Consider the following 15,524-nt stretch of genomic DNA (forward strand, 5'->3'; position numbering starts at 1 on the left):
AGGTTTGGCTGTGACCTTTGCCCCGAACATGAGGAACTTGTTTGAAGCAGGCAGCATAGCATGTCTGCATTTGCCACCTGGACAAAGGCAGCTATCAGCATGGGTCAGCACATTCAGTTACAGGAGTGGGAAACGTCCACGCGAGGCTTGGGAGGCTGGGGCCTGTGTGTTCCCAAGCTGTGCATTCTGGACCAGCTACTGAATTAATCCCACATAGCGAAGGTGACTGATGAGCAGTAAGTAAGTGTGGGGATTTAAACTTGAGGGTTTCCCTTCCGACTAGCATCTCTTACAGGAATTGTAAAATATTAGGTGCAAATTTACAACTGCAGATGACGTATATTGAACTGAATAGTTTTAAGAATGATTCTTATATGCTGAAGGTGAGAACATTTTGTGGGCAGGTGTCAACATTGGGGAAAAGATTTCACATACAACTTTACACATGATTTTTAGAACATGGCTATTGCCTAAACAAAGCAAGGTGGACACGCAGTTAAGGTGGACACGCAGTTAAAAGGTTCTCTTCCACCGAGCCGTTCTAGCCTTCTCTTACCCGGCTCTATCTTTCTAGATTATTTCCCATTTCAGTGAGTCCCACCCCTCGGTCTACTAGCAGCTTGCTTGTATCCTTTGAGGAGACCTTAGGAAGCACCGTCATTTCACAGTTAAAGACAGTCCAGTCTTGGGCAAAATTTCACAAAGCCACTTAGGATTTTGTATCCAGTCAGTCATCACCAAACAGCACCCCCATCCCCAACTGTAGGGGAAAGGGTCAGGTGAGTTTGAGGGCAACATCTCTTTATTTTAGAAACGAGAGTGACTTCACATATGAAAAATGCCACTTAGCAATTCAAAGTGGAAAAACTTACATAAAAATTATCCTGACTCCCACCCCTTGGCTCTGAGTGTCGCATCTCCCACAGAGGTAAAGTTGTGCCATTTTCCCATGGCTTTAAACAAAGCAAAACAAAAACCACCAACCCCCCTCCCCGTTCCCACACCGTATGGAGTCCCAGGCCTCTGGCCCCTCAGTCGGATTTCTCCTTCTCCTTCATGTGCAAGAAGACAATGCTGAAGATGAAGAGCCCCAGCATCATGGAGAAGGCGCTGGCGTAGTAGGGGTAGGCCGAGGGGATGAAGCGCTCGTACTGTGTGTGCTGCAGTGGCCGCACGGATACCTGCGGGAGGACAGAGGTGGCAGGCCCTGGCCGCTGCAGAGCCTGGGCAGGGCACATGCTAGCTGGAAACGGGGACTGTCACCTGTGCTTACCTGAGTGGAAGAGTACAGGTGTGTATAGCCTAGCCGATTGTAATCCACTTTAAACTGGAATACACCGTACACATCAGGCAACTTGAACTGAACGCTGTATTTGCCCCCTGCGGAAGAACCAACACGAATAACCGGGAGGGTTTCCCAGAGTATTTCCCAGTTGGGCCTCTGGAGAGCAGGCGAGGCCCGGGGCAGTTTCCGGCAGCATCCTCGTGGAGGAGCTGCACTCACCTTTCTTCTTCAGGAAGGTCCTCACAAAAGGATCGATGCGGACGAATTCCAGCTGAATGTCATCACCGTCAAAGGGGACCCATTTGCCATTTGAGAGCTGCTGGATCACGATGCTGTACTCCTGAGATAAAAGGCCAGGTTAGCCAGGGCTGGCCGTGACTGGAGGCGTGCCACCACCTGCAGGCAGAGCTGCACTGAATTCCCACCCAGTGCGCACGGCAGGAACCCCCTGGAGTTCAGAAGACCTGCAGATGCCCCTGCCACGCAGCCCTGATGGGTAACCAGTCTTTCTCCTCAGCAAGGTTAATGCCCCCGACACAGCAGCTCTGCCTCGTCTTCGCAGGCCCAAATTCCTTCGCGCAGTATTCATGGCCCATCGAAGTCTGGACCCAACCACCGTCCTGACTTGCGAGTGTGCCAGACACTTTCAAGCATTCATGCTTCCATATTCGCTTTCTCTCACCTAACAAACTCATCCTAATGACCTAACTGAAACGTTGTTTCTCTTGTAAATCCAACTTCCTGGGCAGAGTTAAATCAGTGAAGCCCCTCCCACTGCTGCCCCCTATAGCAAATACACCTCTTCAGAAGTGCTCCCATTAGGACATCAGTTTTCGTACCAGGCTCTGCGTCTCGCCTGGCCTGCTTAGGTGTAGGCATTAACTTACTCATCTTTCTTTATGCCCTTTACGCCAACACAGAAATATTCAATAAGTACTGAGCTGAGCTCAGTCAGCTTGGCAGAACCCTGGGGCCCTCACACCCCAAGCACCTCTTACCACTAGGTCAGTGACAGTGTAGGCATTGGGTGGGGCTGTCTCGCCCACCCGATGATGGGACACAGGCCCCACACGGAGGACACCCTCCTCCTTGAACACCCAGCGGGAGAGGGCCACAGCTAGCTCATAGTTGCCTGTCTGGGAATACCTGCAGGAGGGAAACAGGAGAAGTCTGGGCACCAGAGCCACCTTCTTTCCAGTGGTGCCTGATGAGCAGGACACTAATGTCCACCATGACAGTGCCCTAGCGAAGTTCTGCCTGTAGGCCTTTGGGCACCTAGGGACCCACGGTTAAAGGAAACACATGAACAAATGAAAAGATATGGGGGGTGCTGCGCTGGGTGTGATTTGCACAACAAACAATTTTCTAAAAGCAACAGTGGAGGTCAGGGGTTAGGGACCTCAAGATAAGGCACTACTACTTTAGAAAATTGGAAGTGCCGGCTGGGTGTGGTGGCTCATGCCTGTAATCCCAGCAGTTTGGGAGGCTGGGGCAGGCGGATCACAAGGTCAGGAGTTTGAGACCAGCCTGGCCCATATGATGAAACCCCATCTCTATTAAAAAATACAAAAAAATTAGCCAGGCATGGTGGATACCTGTAATCCCAGCTACTTGGGAGGCTGAGGCAGAATCACCTGAACCCAGGAGGCGGAGGTTGCAGTAAGCCAAAGATCACGTCACTGCACTCCAGCCTGGGCAACAGAGCAAGACTCTGTCTCAAAAAAAAAAAAAAAGGAAAAAGAAAATTGGAAGTGTCAATACCAGCAATATAGCAATAAAGTCCTGAAATAATCTGACAGCACCTGAAACACTCAGCCTCTGACACTTTTAGCTAAAAGTCTCCTCCTCCCGCTTCTAAGTCCTCCCCCCATACACAGACCGAACCACCTAGATCCCCAGCCCCTAAGTCTCTCGGCAGTTACCTCTGGGAGCCGGGCGTGGCCTTCTGCACTGCTGAGTTGAAGAAGGTGTCACTGAAGAAGTCGAGGGAGCCGCTGAAGATGACTCGGGCATTGTTCCTGGCTTGGAGCCCAGCGATGAGGAGGGTGTTCTTCCCCACTGCATGCGGATACTGGGAACAGAAAGAGGCTGTTACCCAAGCGGTTCCAAGTCAGGGAAGAGTTGCCGCGCCTCCTGAGCAAGAGGACAGTGGGTCAGACCAAAACGACCCTGGCCCTACCTGAAGGGGAGCCCAAGACCACAGGGCTTCTGCCCATGCCACACCCCACCAACCAGTCATTTCCTCTGCTTCAGCGAAATGTGCTGTTCTGTTTCATTCTTATTTTGAAGCCTCAAGGCTGTGAGGCCCTTACCTGGGTGATAGGCTTGTCTGGGAAGAAGGAGTAAGAGGTGGAAGAGCCCGTGAGGATGTCCAACACCAAAGGGTTATCAGGATCAGCCACCATCCTGCAGCAGGACAAAAGCAGCCCAGCACTGGCCCCAGGAACTGAGCCCAAGGACAGGGGATCCCCAAGCCAGTTCTTCCCAGGAATGAATCCTTTTTTCTTAACTGCCAACCACTTAGCTCTTGTCTTGCTATAAAAATGGAGTTTGACTTTTTTTTTTTTTTTGAGAAAGATCTCGCTCTGTCCCCCAGGCTGGACTGCAGTGGCACGATCTTGACTCACTGCAACCTCTGCCTCCTGGGTTCAAGCGGTTCTCCTGCCTTGGCCTCCCGAGTAGCTCAAACTACAGGCACATACCAGCACGCCTAGCTAATTTTTATTTTTAGTAGAGACAGGGTTTCACCATATTGGCAAGGCTGGTCTCGAACTCCTGACCTCAGGTGATCGCCCACCTCAGCCTCCCAAAGTGCTGGGATTACAGGTGTGAGCCACCATGCCCGGCCAACTTTTTTTTTTTAAGAGAGAAGGTCTCACTATGTTGCCCAGGCTGGTCTCCCAACTCCTGGCGTCAAGCGATCCTCCTGCCTAGGCCTCCCAAAGTGCCGGGATTACAGGAGTGAGTCACTGCACTCGGCCTTGGCTTAATATAATACATAAATCTCATTTATATACCCCCAAATAATGACAATTCTGGCTTGATTTCCCCCCAAAAAAATTAAGGGACCCCTTCTTCCCCCAGGTTTCTGCTGGCCTTTCCCTACTCACGCACCCAACACCTCGAAAGAGGATGGGATTTAGAGGTGATTTCCCCACGATGGTTGGGGCCTTCAGCAGGTTCTCGGTGTCAGCCACGATGAGCGTATGCTGCAAAGAGCAAGCAGAAAGCAGGGTGGTGAGGAAAAGATCCCCAAGCCAGGGAGTACCTCCTCACTCCCTCTTGGTTTTTGGCTAAGCCAAGCTTTGCCGTATGTGCCTGAAACCTGGAAGGTGACAGCCTGCTTACCTGGCCGAGGTCTGAGATGTCATAGTTGTGATGGTCAATGACAGCTGTTTTCTCCTCGTCAAACTCGATCCCGCACTCACTGCCCAGCTCTCGAAGAGGGTCACCTGCACAGACCCAAAAGACACCTGGCTAAGCCCTTACAGGGGGCCTTGGGTCAAGTGTCCTGGCTTCCTTGTGACTCCCTCTCTGCCAGTCAGCCCCAGTGCCCAGCAGCCCCCAATGGAGCCCTGGACAGCAGCATGCTATTCTGCCCCCATGAGTCAGAATCTGAACTGATAAAACAGTTCCCTCACCGACTCCCAAGCTAAGACCCACCCAGTCAATGCTAATTTGACAGTTTCTATTTGTAAATCTCTCCAACTCTCTGGAAGAGTAGAAAGCACCAGAACCTCCCAGGTCAGACTCACCAATGTCTGAGCTGGCAGCTACCAGCACACTGCCTCCACCGTCAATAAAGGCACTGATAGTCTCCACGTTGATGTTGCCTCCAAAATCTGAAAGCAGGCACCAGACACAGTGACCCAGAGGTCTCCTCTCTCTGCTCCTCTGACACTTGCAGGGAGGGGACAGGAAGGGCAGAGCAGCCATGAGCACTGGCAGAGAAGCACCCTTTGGAGGCCACAATAAGGGAGAGGCTTCCCACACCACATCCCAGCAAGGGCCATCCTCCCAGCGTGAAGACTCAAAATGATGGCTTGGACTTAGAAACTTCTGGAGGTTTGGAGGAAACGGTTAGACATCTACAAATAACACTGGTCAAGCAAGCTGTGTGTATTTCAAGTCACACAGGAAATATGCATTTGGGCATGTTGCACTGCCCATATTTCATGAAACAGCTTGGGTCAGGCTCATCACCTGCACCTTTCATGCTAGTGACATTGATGACTGGAGCCAGTTTCCAGAGCCTGTCAATTCCACTCCGTCTAAATGGTTTGAGGAAGAGCACTTCTGCATCTCCAGGTGATGCCATCACTCGACACCAGTACTCCCTGGTCTGGCATGAGTCAATTTTTCCCCTATGAATCCTACAGATTCTATCCTGACATCCACAACAGAGCCACCCAGTACACTGCTTTATAAAAAGTGATCACCAAAAGGGCTCATTAATTTGTAACATTTGTAACTGAGATCCTATCCTTTTTTGGTCAATTAATTGGGTCACGTGACTACTGCCATAAGCTTCTAAAACTAGCACTGGGTGGGGCTACTGAGGCTCCAGAGTCTCCCCGAAAGGCACTCTGATGTTGAACCTAAGGTCATGAGGGGAGTCTCAGTAATCCATGTACTCATTAAACAAGGAATTCCTGTGAGCCGAGAAGAAAAACAAAGTGGACAATGTGGGAGCAGAGCTCTTAGGCCAACGTTGTTCAGGGAAGACCTGACAAGTGACATCTGAGATGTAAGCATGAGCCAGGTAGTCTGTGGGGTAAGACGATTCCCAGCATAGCGAACATCAGGTGCAAAGTCCCCGAGGTGGGTGGACATGGTCACCAGCAAGGGGCCCAGTGCAGCTTAGCTGGAGAGAAAGGAGTGGGCAGCAGGAGGCAAGGCTGGGTGACGTGAGGACACGGGCTGCACTGGGCCCCGCACCCCACACGAGACTCTACTGTGAGGAGCCACCAGGGGATTCCCAGCAGGATCCTGGCAGAATCTCATTCCTATTTTTCTTTTTGGTTTTTTTTTTTTTTTTTTTTTTGAGATGGAGTTTCGCTCTTGTTACCCAGGCTGGAGTGCAATGGCGTGATCTCGGCTCACCATTACAGGCACGCGCCACCATGCCCAGCTAATATTTTGTATTTTTAGTAGAGACGGGGTTTCACCATGTTAACCAAGATGGTCTCGATCTCTTGACCTCGTGATCCACCCGCCTCGGCCTCCCAAAGTGCTGGGATTATAGGCGTGAGCCACCGCGCCCGGCCCCCATTCCTATTTTTCAAGGACGATCCTGGCGGTGGGGTAGAGACTAGGGTTTGAGGGCAAGAGTGGCTGTGGTGATGGGTGAGAAGGCCACTGTGAAAATCTAGGCAGTGAAGAGTGCTGAGCCAACCTTGGAGCAGAAACGGAGGGAGGAGTGGCAGGCTTCCATGCCTTCTGATGGCGCAGCCGCAGGGCCTGCTGATGGTTCTACAGGGGCGTTAGAACAGCGCCGAGGAGTCTGGCTGAACAAGTGGAAGGATGGATGTGCCAATTTACTGAGACTGGACACAGAAGTGTGTCATTAGACCCCGAGCAGCAGGTGGAAATGAGTCCATCAAATGATTTTGTAAAGATCTAAATATGAGAAGAGCTCTGTTTTTGAGGGGTAATCTTCAGCAGAAAATAAAAAGTGCCTTAACTGACCTTCAGGCATACTCAGAGACTCCTGTTTTTTCTACCTCTACCTCTCATACTACATTCAAAAAGCCATCTCTTCACTCTCCTTCGGAGAGGCCAGGCAGTCCTAGACATTCCAAAAGCAGCCTACAGCACAGTGCAGTGGTTTGCAATCTTGGGCCATTCCGCCCCTAAGAGCAATGTCCGGAGACATTTCTTCACTGTCACAGTAACAGGGAAGTGGCTACAGGCATTAGTGGGCTGAGGCCCGGGGCACGCTGAACACGCTACAGTGCACAGGACAGCCTCACCACCGTAAAAAAATTATCCAGGCTGAAACGTCAAGAGTGCGCCTGTTGAAACTTTTATAGAGTAGACAGAACACGGGCTTTGAAATTGAGACCACCTGGGGTTAAAACTAGGCAAATCCCGCCAGGTACAGTGGCTCACGCCTGTAATCCCAACACTTTGGGAGGCTGAGGTGGGCAGATCACCTGAGGTCGGGAGACTGAGACCAAGCCTGACCAACATGGAGAAACCCCGTCTCTAATAAAAATACAAAAAAAAAAAAAAAAAAAAAAAAATTAGGCACATGCCTGTAATCCCAGGTACTTGGAGGCTGAGGCAGGAGAATCGCTTGAACCAGGGAAGGAGAGATTGCGGTAAGCTGAGATCACGCACTGCACTCCACCCCGGGCAACAAGAGCAAAACTCCATCTCAAAAAAAAAAAAAAACTAGGCAAATCCCTTCACTCTTCTGAACCTATTTCCCCATCTACAACAAGGATCTAGTTTCTCCCAAGTACAGAAGATGTGCTGAAAATTTATTCCCTTGTAGCCATGACTGCCAGTGACCTGGGAGCCTTCTGATGCCAGAGAGGGCAAGGAAGTCACTGGGGCATGGAGAGGGCAGTCAGGCCAGCACTCACACACCTGAGAGGGTGATGGTGACGGCAGTCACGGGACCAAAGCAGGGCCCTGGGAGCATGCCCCAAACCCCACCGTGAACCCTACCCTGCAGCCTTTCCCCAGGAATGCCTGAGAGGATTTTCGCAGCAGCACCTTCCAAAGTGTGGAACCCACTCCACCAGAAGCAGAAAAAGTGGCAACAGTAATGCAGGAACCAGGCTTTAAATAACCTTGAATCTCAGAGAGAGAAAGTTACTTTCCTTCCCTATTTTTCAAGCTTTCTCCATCAAAGAGAATGTCTTAGTTTGATACTAGATGTTAGAACTTCTAATGCTTGCTAATCTCCTTTTTCAAGAGGGAATCTCAGGTTCAAAGCCTTCAGCAGGCAGCAGTATCTGGCTAGAACTTAAGGGTGTTGTTTTTATTCTATTTATAGTTACCTTCTACATACATCGAGTGATGACACTGGATTTCCATTTTCAGTAGTGATTCTGGGTTCACTATTGGTTCCCTTTTAAAATGACATTTTTAGTTTTTCTTTTCTATCTTTTTTGAGACAGGGTCTTGCTGTGCCGCCCAGGCTGGAGTGCAGTTGGCATGATCTCAGCTCACTGCAGCCTTGACCACCAGGGCTCAACAATCCTCCCACCTCAGCTTCCCCAGAAGCTGGGACTACAGGCATGCGCCACCACGCCTGTCTAATTTTGTTCACTTTTTGTAGAGATGAGGTTTCACTATGTTGCCCAGGCTGGTCTCAAACTCCTGGACTCAAGCAATCCTTCTGCCTTGGCCTCCCAAAGTGATGGGATTACAGGGATAAGCTATTGTACCTGGCCTTTTTTTTGTGGGGGGAGAGGGGGTCAGGTCAATTTGAAGATGAATATTAGGCAGTTATTAGCACAGGAGATATATAATATGGTAAAAATCATGAAGGACTGTGCAAATGACTAAAGTTTGGGAAACACTGTTTTACCCTCTCTGCCGTTTCTCACACCAACAGTATCCCGTGTCAGCCCTCTTCCGATCAGTCTCATTCACTGCTGCTTTCCTTCCAACCTATACAAGCCGACAGTGCCTCCACTTCATCTTACACCCTGACACAGGGTTTGGTACCTCATTTCAAGCCTTTATTTTTATTTCCTCAAAAACAGAAAGGGCAGACTCCCTGTCCTTAAGATCTCACCCAGTCCACTGTATGGTACCTATTTCAAAGTTTCAAACACAATAAAAACTTGGCGAACACCAGTTACCGCACTGAAGGCTCCATTCACCTGCCCAGTCATCTGAAGCTTTCAACTTGTACCAATTTGGGGTGACATCTACCTAACTACTCCTGCCTTCAAAAAGCCAATTCCAAAAGCACATATTGCAAGGGAGTTGGGAGTAACACAGTTAAGTGACAGAAGCCTAGGAAAATACTTCAGGGATTTGGCAAACCGAATCTCATGTGAACTACGGAGAACAAAGAAGCCACATCCCAGTTATTCAGTCCCAGTTATTCAGGAGGCTGAGGAGGGAGGACTTGAGCCTGGGAGATCGAGGCTGCAGTGAGCCATGATTGCACCACTGCACTCGGCCTGGAGGACAGAGCAAGACACTGCATGAAAAAAAAAAAAATGCTGGACACAGTGGCTCATGCCTGTAATCCACAATCCCAACACTTTGGGAAGCTGAGGTGGGTGGATCATGAGGTCAGGAGTTCAAGACCAGCCAGGGCAAAATGGTGAAACCTCGTCTCTACTGAAAATACAAAAAAAAAAAATAGCCAGGCGTGGTGGCAAGCACCTGTAATCCCAGCCACTCAGGAGGCTGAGGCAGAGAACTGCTTGAACCCAGGAGGCGGAGGTTGCAGTGAGCCGAGATCATGCCACTGCACTCCAACCTGGGCAACAGAACGAGACTCTGTCTCAAAAAAGAAAAGAAAAAGGGCACCAATGAGGAACTTCCTAAGCTTCATCAACTGAAGGGAGGAAGGCGGTCCTGTCTTACCCAGACAAGGAAAACTTGTGTCTTTTGAGAAAAAGATAAACTGAAGCAAATAAAGAAGAGAATGACTAATATGCTCATCAAAAAAGTATGGCCGAAGAGAAATGGCCAAAGAAGCTGGGGATGTTCAGTCTGGAGGTGAAACAACCAAACGAGCTATGACTATTTGAAGGCTATGCCTCCAAGCCAGACAAGCATTAGATTTTTTATCTAAGGTGCTGGAGAGCATAAGAATAAAATAAAGCAAGAGACAATATTTGTTTAATATAAGAACTTCTTAACAGAACTGTCCAGTGGTGGATTGGATTGCCTCATAAAACAGGAATACTCAAGTATAAACGGATAATCTGGCCAAGCTATTCATTCTGTTGAATAACTAGCCCTCTGCTAGGCTGCTGGATGTATCTATCCAGCCTCAAATGGAAGAAGGGATGGGGTGGTAGATAACTGCTAAGCCTCTTTTTTCAGCCTGAGACTATGAATCTATCTGAATTTTTAAGATCAACTCCCGCAATGCACAGTGCCTCTTTACAGCAATCCATATTAATAACAAGCCATTTCCTTTTTCCACCCAGGCAAACCCAACCCAAGAGCTTTCCATCTTTCTTTCAGGCCCTTTACAGAGTAAAACTCCCTTCTCAGTAGAGCAGCAGGGCCCTGGGTTCCATGGTCTACACAGCAACACTTAACCCCACAATCCTTAGCTGTGTCTTTTAGAAAGATGTCCCCTCCTGGGCTCAGGTCAGAAATTAACATTTTCCTCCTCTCTGGTAGCAGCGCCCAGGACTGGCAACCCATCCTGTGACCCAGGACATGCCAAGAACCAGAGGAAAGCAACCCATCAGTCCCGGGTCTCGAATCCCAGTGCTAGGGGCGAAATGGAGCCCTTACCTTCTACCGAGGGGGAGAAAATGATGAGATTGTCATAGAGGAATTCCCCATACTTAATGAGAGACAGGCTGGGGTCATCAGCGGTCTTGAATGTGAGCTCAAAGCCCCGGTCTGGACAAGAAAAACACAGGTAGTTGAGGAAGACTGGATGCGAGGGGAAACTCCTGCTGCAGACACCGCGGACCCGCACCCCAAGCGGCAGGCCAGACCCGGGCGGCCTGCTCCAGGAAAGGGAGTGGGAGGGAGAGTGGTCAATGCCCTCGATGCCGTTCCAACCCCAGGCCCACCACACGCCGCCTCCTTGGACCCCGCTCTCACCCTTCAGGCTCCGGAAGAAAAGCGAATGAGTCTCCCGCAGGTTGAGGTTATCCAGCAGCACTAAGGTGCGTGGTCCGCTAGCGCAAACCGCGCCAAGCAACAACAGCAGCAGCCAAAGGTGGGCCCAAACCCGGGCCGCGGAGCTGGGCCCCATCTTCCTCCCCCTGCCAAAGAACCCAGCACCTGGACACCGGAAGTACCCCGTCTACGGTAGTCCAATCGCGGCTCGTGGCCGTGGAGCACCACCCGGAAGTGATAGGCCCACGCCGGAGCCGGGCCTCCAGAGCCGGGGCTTTGGCGGTAACGGGCGGAGAGCACCGCCGGAAGTGCGCTGGTGGGTGGCGGATTCCTTGAACCCTATTGGTGGGAGTGGATCAAGGCCCCGCCTCCCTAAAAAAAGGCTCAATCCTAGAGAGACAGCTCTGCAGCCTCGGCCAATCAACGAGGCCGAGCGCCGTTTGGGGCGCCCGGGCCGGCCTCCCTCTCGTAGTCCGGAGCCCGCTTCCCGCTGAGGCGTGTCTTCCCTAGGCTTGACCGTCGCGTCCTGGACAGGGTGTGGAGCCGCCATCTCGCTGGCGGGAGCTTCGCTGGGCCTGGGAAGGCTCGGGGCCAGGAACGGGGCCTCACCCCCACCGTCTCTAGGGAGGAGGGGTTGGAAGAATAAGATGAGGGCCAGGGCACCTGGAGCCTCGTCCCTGCCGCTCGCGGCTCCAGGGGCCGTGGCACAGACGGGCCTGTCCTGTCCCGCCCAGCTCGGTGGCCCGCCCTGCAGACCGTGGATGGGCAGTGGACTGGCCTAGCGATGGTTCCGTTTCCAAGCTGCATCCCTCACCAGCCGGTACTCGGGCATTGCACTTCTCTCCAGGACGGTTTCCCTGGCTGTAAATAGGGCTGAGGACGAGCTCCCGCTCCGCTGCGTATCTGGGCGCCTTAGGAACAGCCATCTAATTATCTCATCTCTGGGAGGAACAAAGCAGATTTTGAAGCACTTAGCGCCGGGCCAGACTGAACATCCATCCAGTAACGTGGGCTCCCAGCTCTTCTAGGTTAATAGAGAAGCCACCCCAGTGACCTCAGAGCTGCCTTTGCCCACCAAGGTTCTAAGTAAAAACTACCACAAGCAGCTCCAAGGCTTCCACTGTCCTCTGGGTCCCAACCACAATCCTTAGGCCAGTGGTGACAGCAATGGTAGAGAGAGAAGGTAGCAGCTGTTCTGACCCGTGTCCACCAACCCAAGAATGGGGCAAAAATGAAAACCTCTCTCCATGCATCTTCTTAACAGACTCCACTTGCTCTCCGTTCCCATTAGCTCCACCCCAAGTTAAGCCTCCGGCCCCTGGCTCCTGCACCCTAATTCCTGCTCCCAAGCCCAGCCCTGCCACCCTAGACACAGTACCACATCCACCCGCCTCTAATTCAGAGCCAATGGTGTTAAGCTTTTTAAGAGTCTGTCACAGCTCAGGGACACCCCAAGGCTCTTCGCTCTCAGGTCTCCACATACGCTCATCTCAGCAGCCTCATCCTCTCGCAGTCCTTGCTCAGGGCTTCCATGGAACAGGAATGGCCCAACCTTTAACACCCTGAGTTCCACACCTCCTGCCTTTTGCGATGCAGTGTTCTCCACCAGGAGCGCCCTCCTTACATCCCCATCTTAAACCTCTGAACAGCTGCGCTCCAGCCTGGGCAACAGAGTGAGACTCTCTCAAAAAAATAATAATTTTTTAAAGTCCTGATCTCACCTGCTCTGACTCAGGACGCACTGCCCCCTGCCTCTGGCTGGACATCTCCGTGGTTGTCTAAGTACCTCCACCCCAGCTTCTCACGAGTGTGAGCTCCTTGGCCCAGGCATATGGCATAGGGAGGAAGAGGACTAACACAGAGCACCTGCTATGCCCCAGGAGCTTTACATTCTATCTCATTTAATCTTCACATTAACCCTATAAAGTGTGCTTTAAGTACTATCTCATTTAATCTTCATATTAACCCTATGAGGCGGGCGTTATCCCCATTTCACAGATGAGGCTCTGAGTGAAATGAGGTTCCAGGACTGTGCCAAAGGCCAAGCCTTTTCCCTTAGATAGTGGGCCCCCCCACCCACAGGACAGGCCTGGGATACTGTGGGCAAGGGGAGGGCTGTGTCCTAGGTAGTCCCCTATGTGGGCACAAACAGGGTGGCCTGGTTTCATTTCTGGCTATATATCTGAATTTTTAAGATCAACTGCCGCAATGCACAATGCCTCTTTACAGCAATCCATATTAATAACAGGCCATTTCCTTTTTCCACCCAGGCAAACCCAACCCAGGAGCTTTCCATCTGGCTATCAGGACACCCAGTCCCAGCACAGCCCCCAGGACTGTCAAAACCTGGGCCCTTTTCTGGCCTCAGGGAGACATGGCCCTATTTTCCACAGCAAGGGGTCTGCTTTCCTGGGTCACAGATCCTTCGAGAATCTAATGAAAATCCAGACACTCTTCCCAGAAGAACATACTCACGATTGTAGGGAGCTGCAGAAACCCCGGAGGTCCCAGTCAAAGAACCCTTGTTCCAGAAAGAGCTTCCCTGGGGCAGCCAGGCCACAATGGCAGGGAGGAGCCCCAAGTGACACTGTCAGAGGGTCAGAAAAGGGCAGCTTGTCTTAAAAGCAGTTTATTGGTCAGTTTAATGTGGAGTTGCCTTCCCTGGGCCACAGTCCAGCCAGGGGTGGGCAGTGCAGGAAGAGCTGCTGTGGGACCCCTGTGCCACCCCACGGGGCAGTTCTCAGGAAGTGGGGCCGGTCAGACAGAGGCACAGTTCCTTGCCAGCTGATATTGAGCTTCCTTCACGTGGCAGTTGCTGACCACTCCATCAGGGCTGGTGAAGGCCGTGAAGCAGTTCTGAGGCTTTGGGGCAAAGGCCGACACTGGTGGGCATGGGTGGTGGGCTCAGTGGCAGGTGAGCAGACAGAAACACTGACGTGGTGGAGGCCTCTCTAAGGAGGGCAGTCCAGCCTCTGAGGGGCTCCTGCCCCAGGCACAGGTGGGCTCTCTGGGGAACAGGGAAGGCAATGTGTCTTCCCAGGGCTAAGGGAGCCCTCGGGCCCCAGAGCACTGTGTGGGGGTAGTGGGGAGGCCTGGCTGGGGCTGCCCTGGGAGGGCCTGGCAGTCTCTAGAAGCCTATAAGGCAGGCAACGGCGGGAGCTGTGCTCACAGAGGCTCACTGCCGAAGTTGTTTTTGCTTTTCTTACGCTTGGCCTTGGTGAAAGGGATGTCGAGGGACTCGAGGCGGAAGGGCCGGGGCTGGGGCATTTCAGGGGCCTGGGTAGGGGGGATGGCAGGGTTGTTGCTAAGTGGGCAGCCGAGGCCTGGTGGCGAGTTGTGATATGCTGTGGAGAAGAGAGGCAGAGGTGCTGATAAGTCAGGAGAGCAGGGATGGAGAGAAAATGCCCCAGTGGGGAGGATGGGGAGCCTGGCCCGCCCCACTCCCTCCCTCCTGCCCAGCAGCTGGGACCCCAGGCTCTGCGAGGCTGCTCTGGCTGAGGTCTGATACCTAGCAACTATGTCAGCATCCAAAGGGGCTGGGCTGGGAGTTGGGGCTTCCCAAAGCCTGATCTCAAGCCAGACAAGCCTGGGTTCAAAGCCCAGCTCCACTGCTTCCTATCACCTCAGAGAAGGTGCTCCATCTCTGAGCCTCAGTTTCCTCATCTGCTACGTGAGCACAATGCCAGGCACTCAGTTAATCCTATTTCCACCCCTCCCATTCCTCAACTCTACCCATTCTGTCTCCTAAATAACCTCAATATATAGAACTAAAATTTACTCTTTTTTTGAGACCAAGTCTCACTGTCATCCAGGCTGAAGTGCAGTGGCACAGTCTCAGGTCACTGCAACCTCCGCCTCCTGGGTTCAAGCAATTCTCCTTCCTTGGCCTCCCAAGTAGCTGAGACTACAGGCATGTGCCACTACAGCCTGGCTAATTTTGTATTTTTAGTAGAGACAGGGTTTCACCATGTTGGCCAGGCTGGTCTTGAACTCCTGGCCTCAAGTGATCCACTCACCTTAGCCTGTCAAAGTGCTGGGATTATAGCCACGAGCTACCTTGCCTGGCCAAGATTTGCTTTTTATTGCTATTTTATTGGAAGCTCTGTGGGCTTCGCTTTCAGTTTAAAAGCACAGAAAATGAAGTGATGCTTAATTTTTAAAAGCATGTTTTGCATTTATGGCCCTTGATAAGTGAAGTCAATCTTCATGTGGAGGAAGTCACAATGCTGGTGTGTGACTTGCCAGGAAGCTGGGGCATAACTAGTGAGACCTAAACCCAGGCATCCCCAGCCAGGCCCCTGAGCCATGCGCTGAGTGCCAGGGGAGACGGGTGGAGCAAAGAGGAGACTCTGTATTGAACACCAGGCCCCAGGCTGGGCGTTTCCGCACCTCGCCTCACCTAATCCTGAGAAGTTGGTGTTACCCTCCTCATTCTGTAGCTAAGGAAACTGAGGGT

At 51.7% G+C, this 15,524-nt stretch overlaps 2 protein-coding genes across 4 annotated transcripts in view; both read right to left on the minus strand.

Annotated features, from left to right (window-relative positions):
• Positions 1–715: 715 nt before the first annotated feature.
• DDOST (dolichyl-diphosphooligosaccharide--protein glycosyltransferase non-catalytic subunit) lies at positions 716–11,316 on the minus strand. The gene is made up of 11 exons (XM_003934912.4): positions 11,051–11,316; positions 10,733–10,843; positions 5,041–5,127; positions 4,634–4,737; positions 4,400–4,494; positions 3,598–3,691; positions 3,208–3,356; positions 2,284–2,431; positions 1,505–1,625; positions 1,274–1,380; positions 716–1,181 (listed from the first exon to the last, which is right to left on the minus strand). Exons 1-11 carry the CDS (start codon positions 11,202–11,204, stop codon positions 1,032–1,034), a joined length of 1,320 nt encoding a protein of 439 aa, XP_003934961.1. The 5' UTR covers positions 11,205–11,316; the 3' UTR covers positions 716–1,031.
• Positions 11,317–13,681: 2,365 nt separating this feature from the next.
• Positions 13,682–15,524, minus strand: part of KIF17 (kinesin family member 17) — a 48,315-nt gene continuing 46,472 nt past the window's right edge. For all 3 annotated transcript variants that reach the window (XM_074380193.1, XM_074380192.1, XM_074380194.1), the window contains exon 15: positions 13,682–14,412. In XM_074380193.1, coding sequence (XP_074236294.1) covers positions 14,234–14,412 — 179 coding nt within the window. In that variant the 3' untranslated portion in view covers positions 13,682–14,233. The remainder of the gene's footprint in view (positions 14,413–15,524) is intronic.

The sequence above is a fragment of the Saimiri boliviensis genome, chromosome 11 (assembly GCF_048565385.1).
Source record: "Saimiri boliviensis isolate mSaiBol1 chromosome 11, mSaiBol1.pri, whole genome shotgun sequence".
Lineage (NCBI taxonomy): Eukaryota > Metazoa > Chordata > Mammalia > Primates > Cebidae > Saimiri > Saimiri boliviensis.

What these genes read in the sequence shown, in the direction of transcription:
- DDOST (XM_003934912.4), bottom strand. Translation starts at nt 11,204, where the DNA reads ATGGGGCCCAGCTCCGCGGCCCGGGTTTGGGCCCACCTTTGGCTGCTG. An exon ending in GCCACGCCCGGCTCCCAGAG is followed by an intron (nt 2,432 to 3,207) that starts GTAACTGCCGAG and finishes TCCCTCCTGCAG; the next exon opens with GTATTCCCAGACAGGCAACT. An exon ending in ACCTGTACTCTTCCACTCAG is followed by an intron (nt 1,182 to 1,273) that starts GTAAGCACAGGT and finishes GTCCTCCCGCAG; the next exon opens with GTATCCGTGCGGCCACTGCA.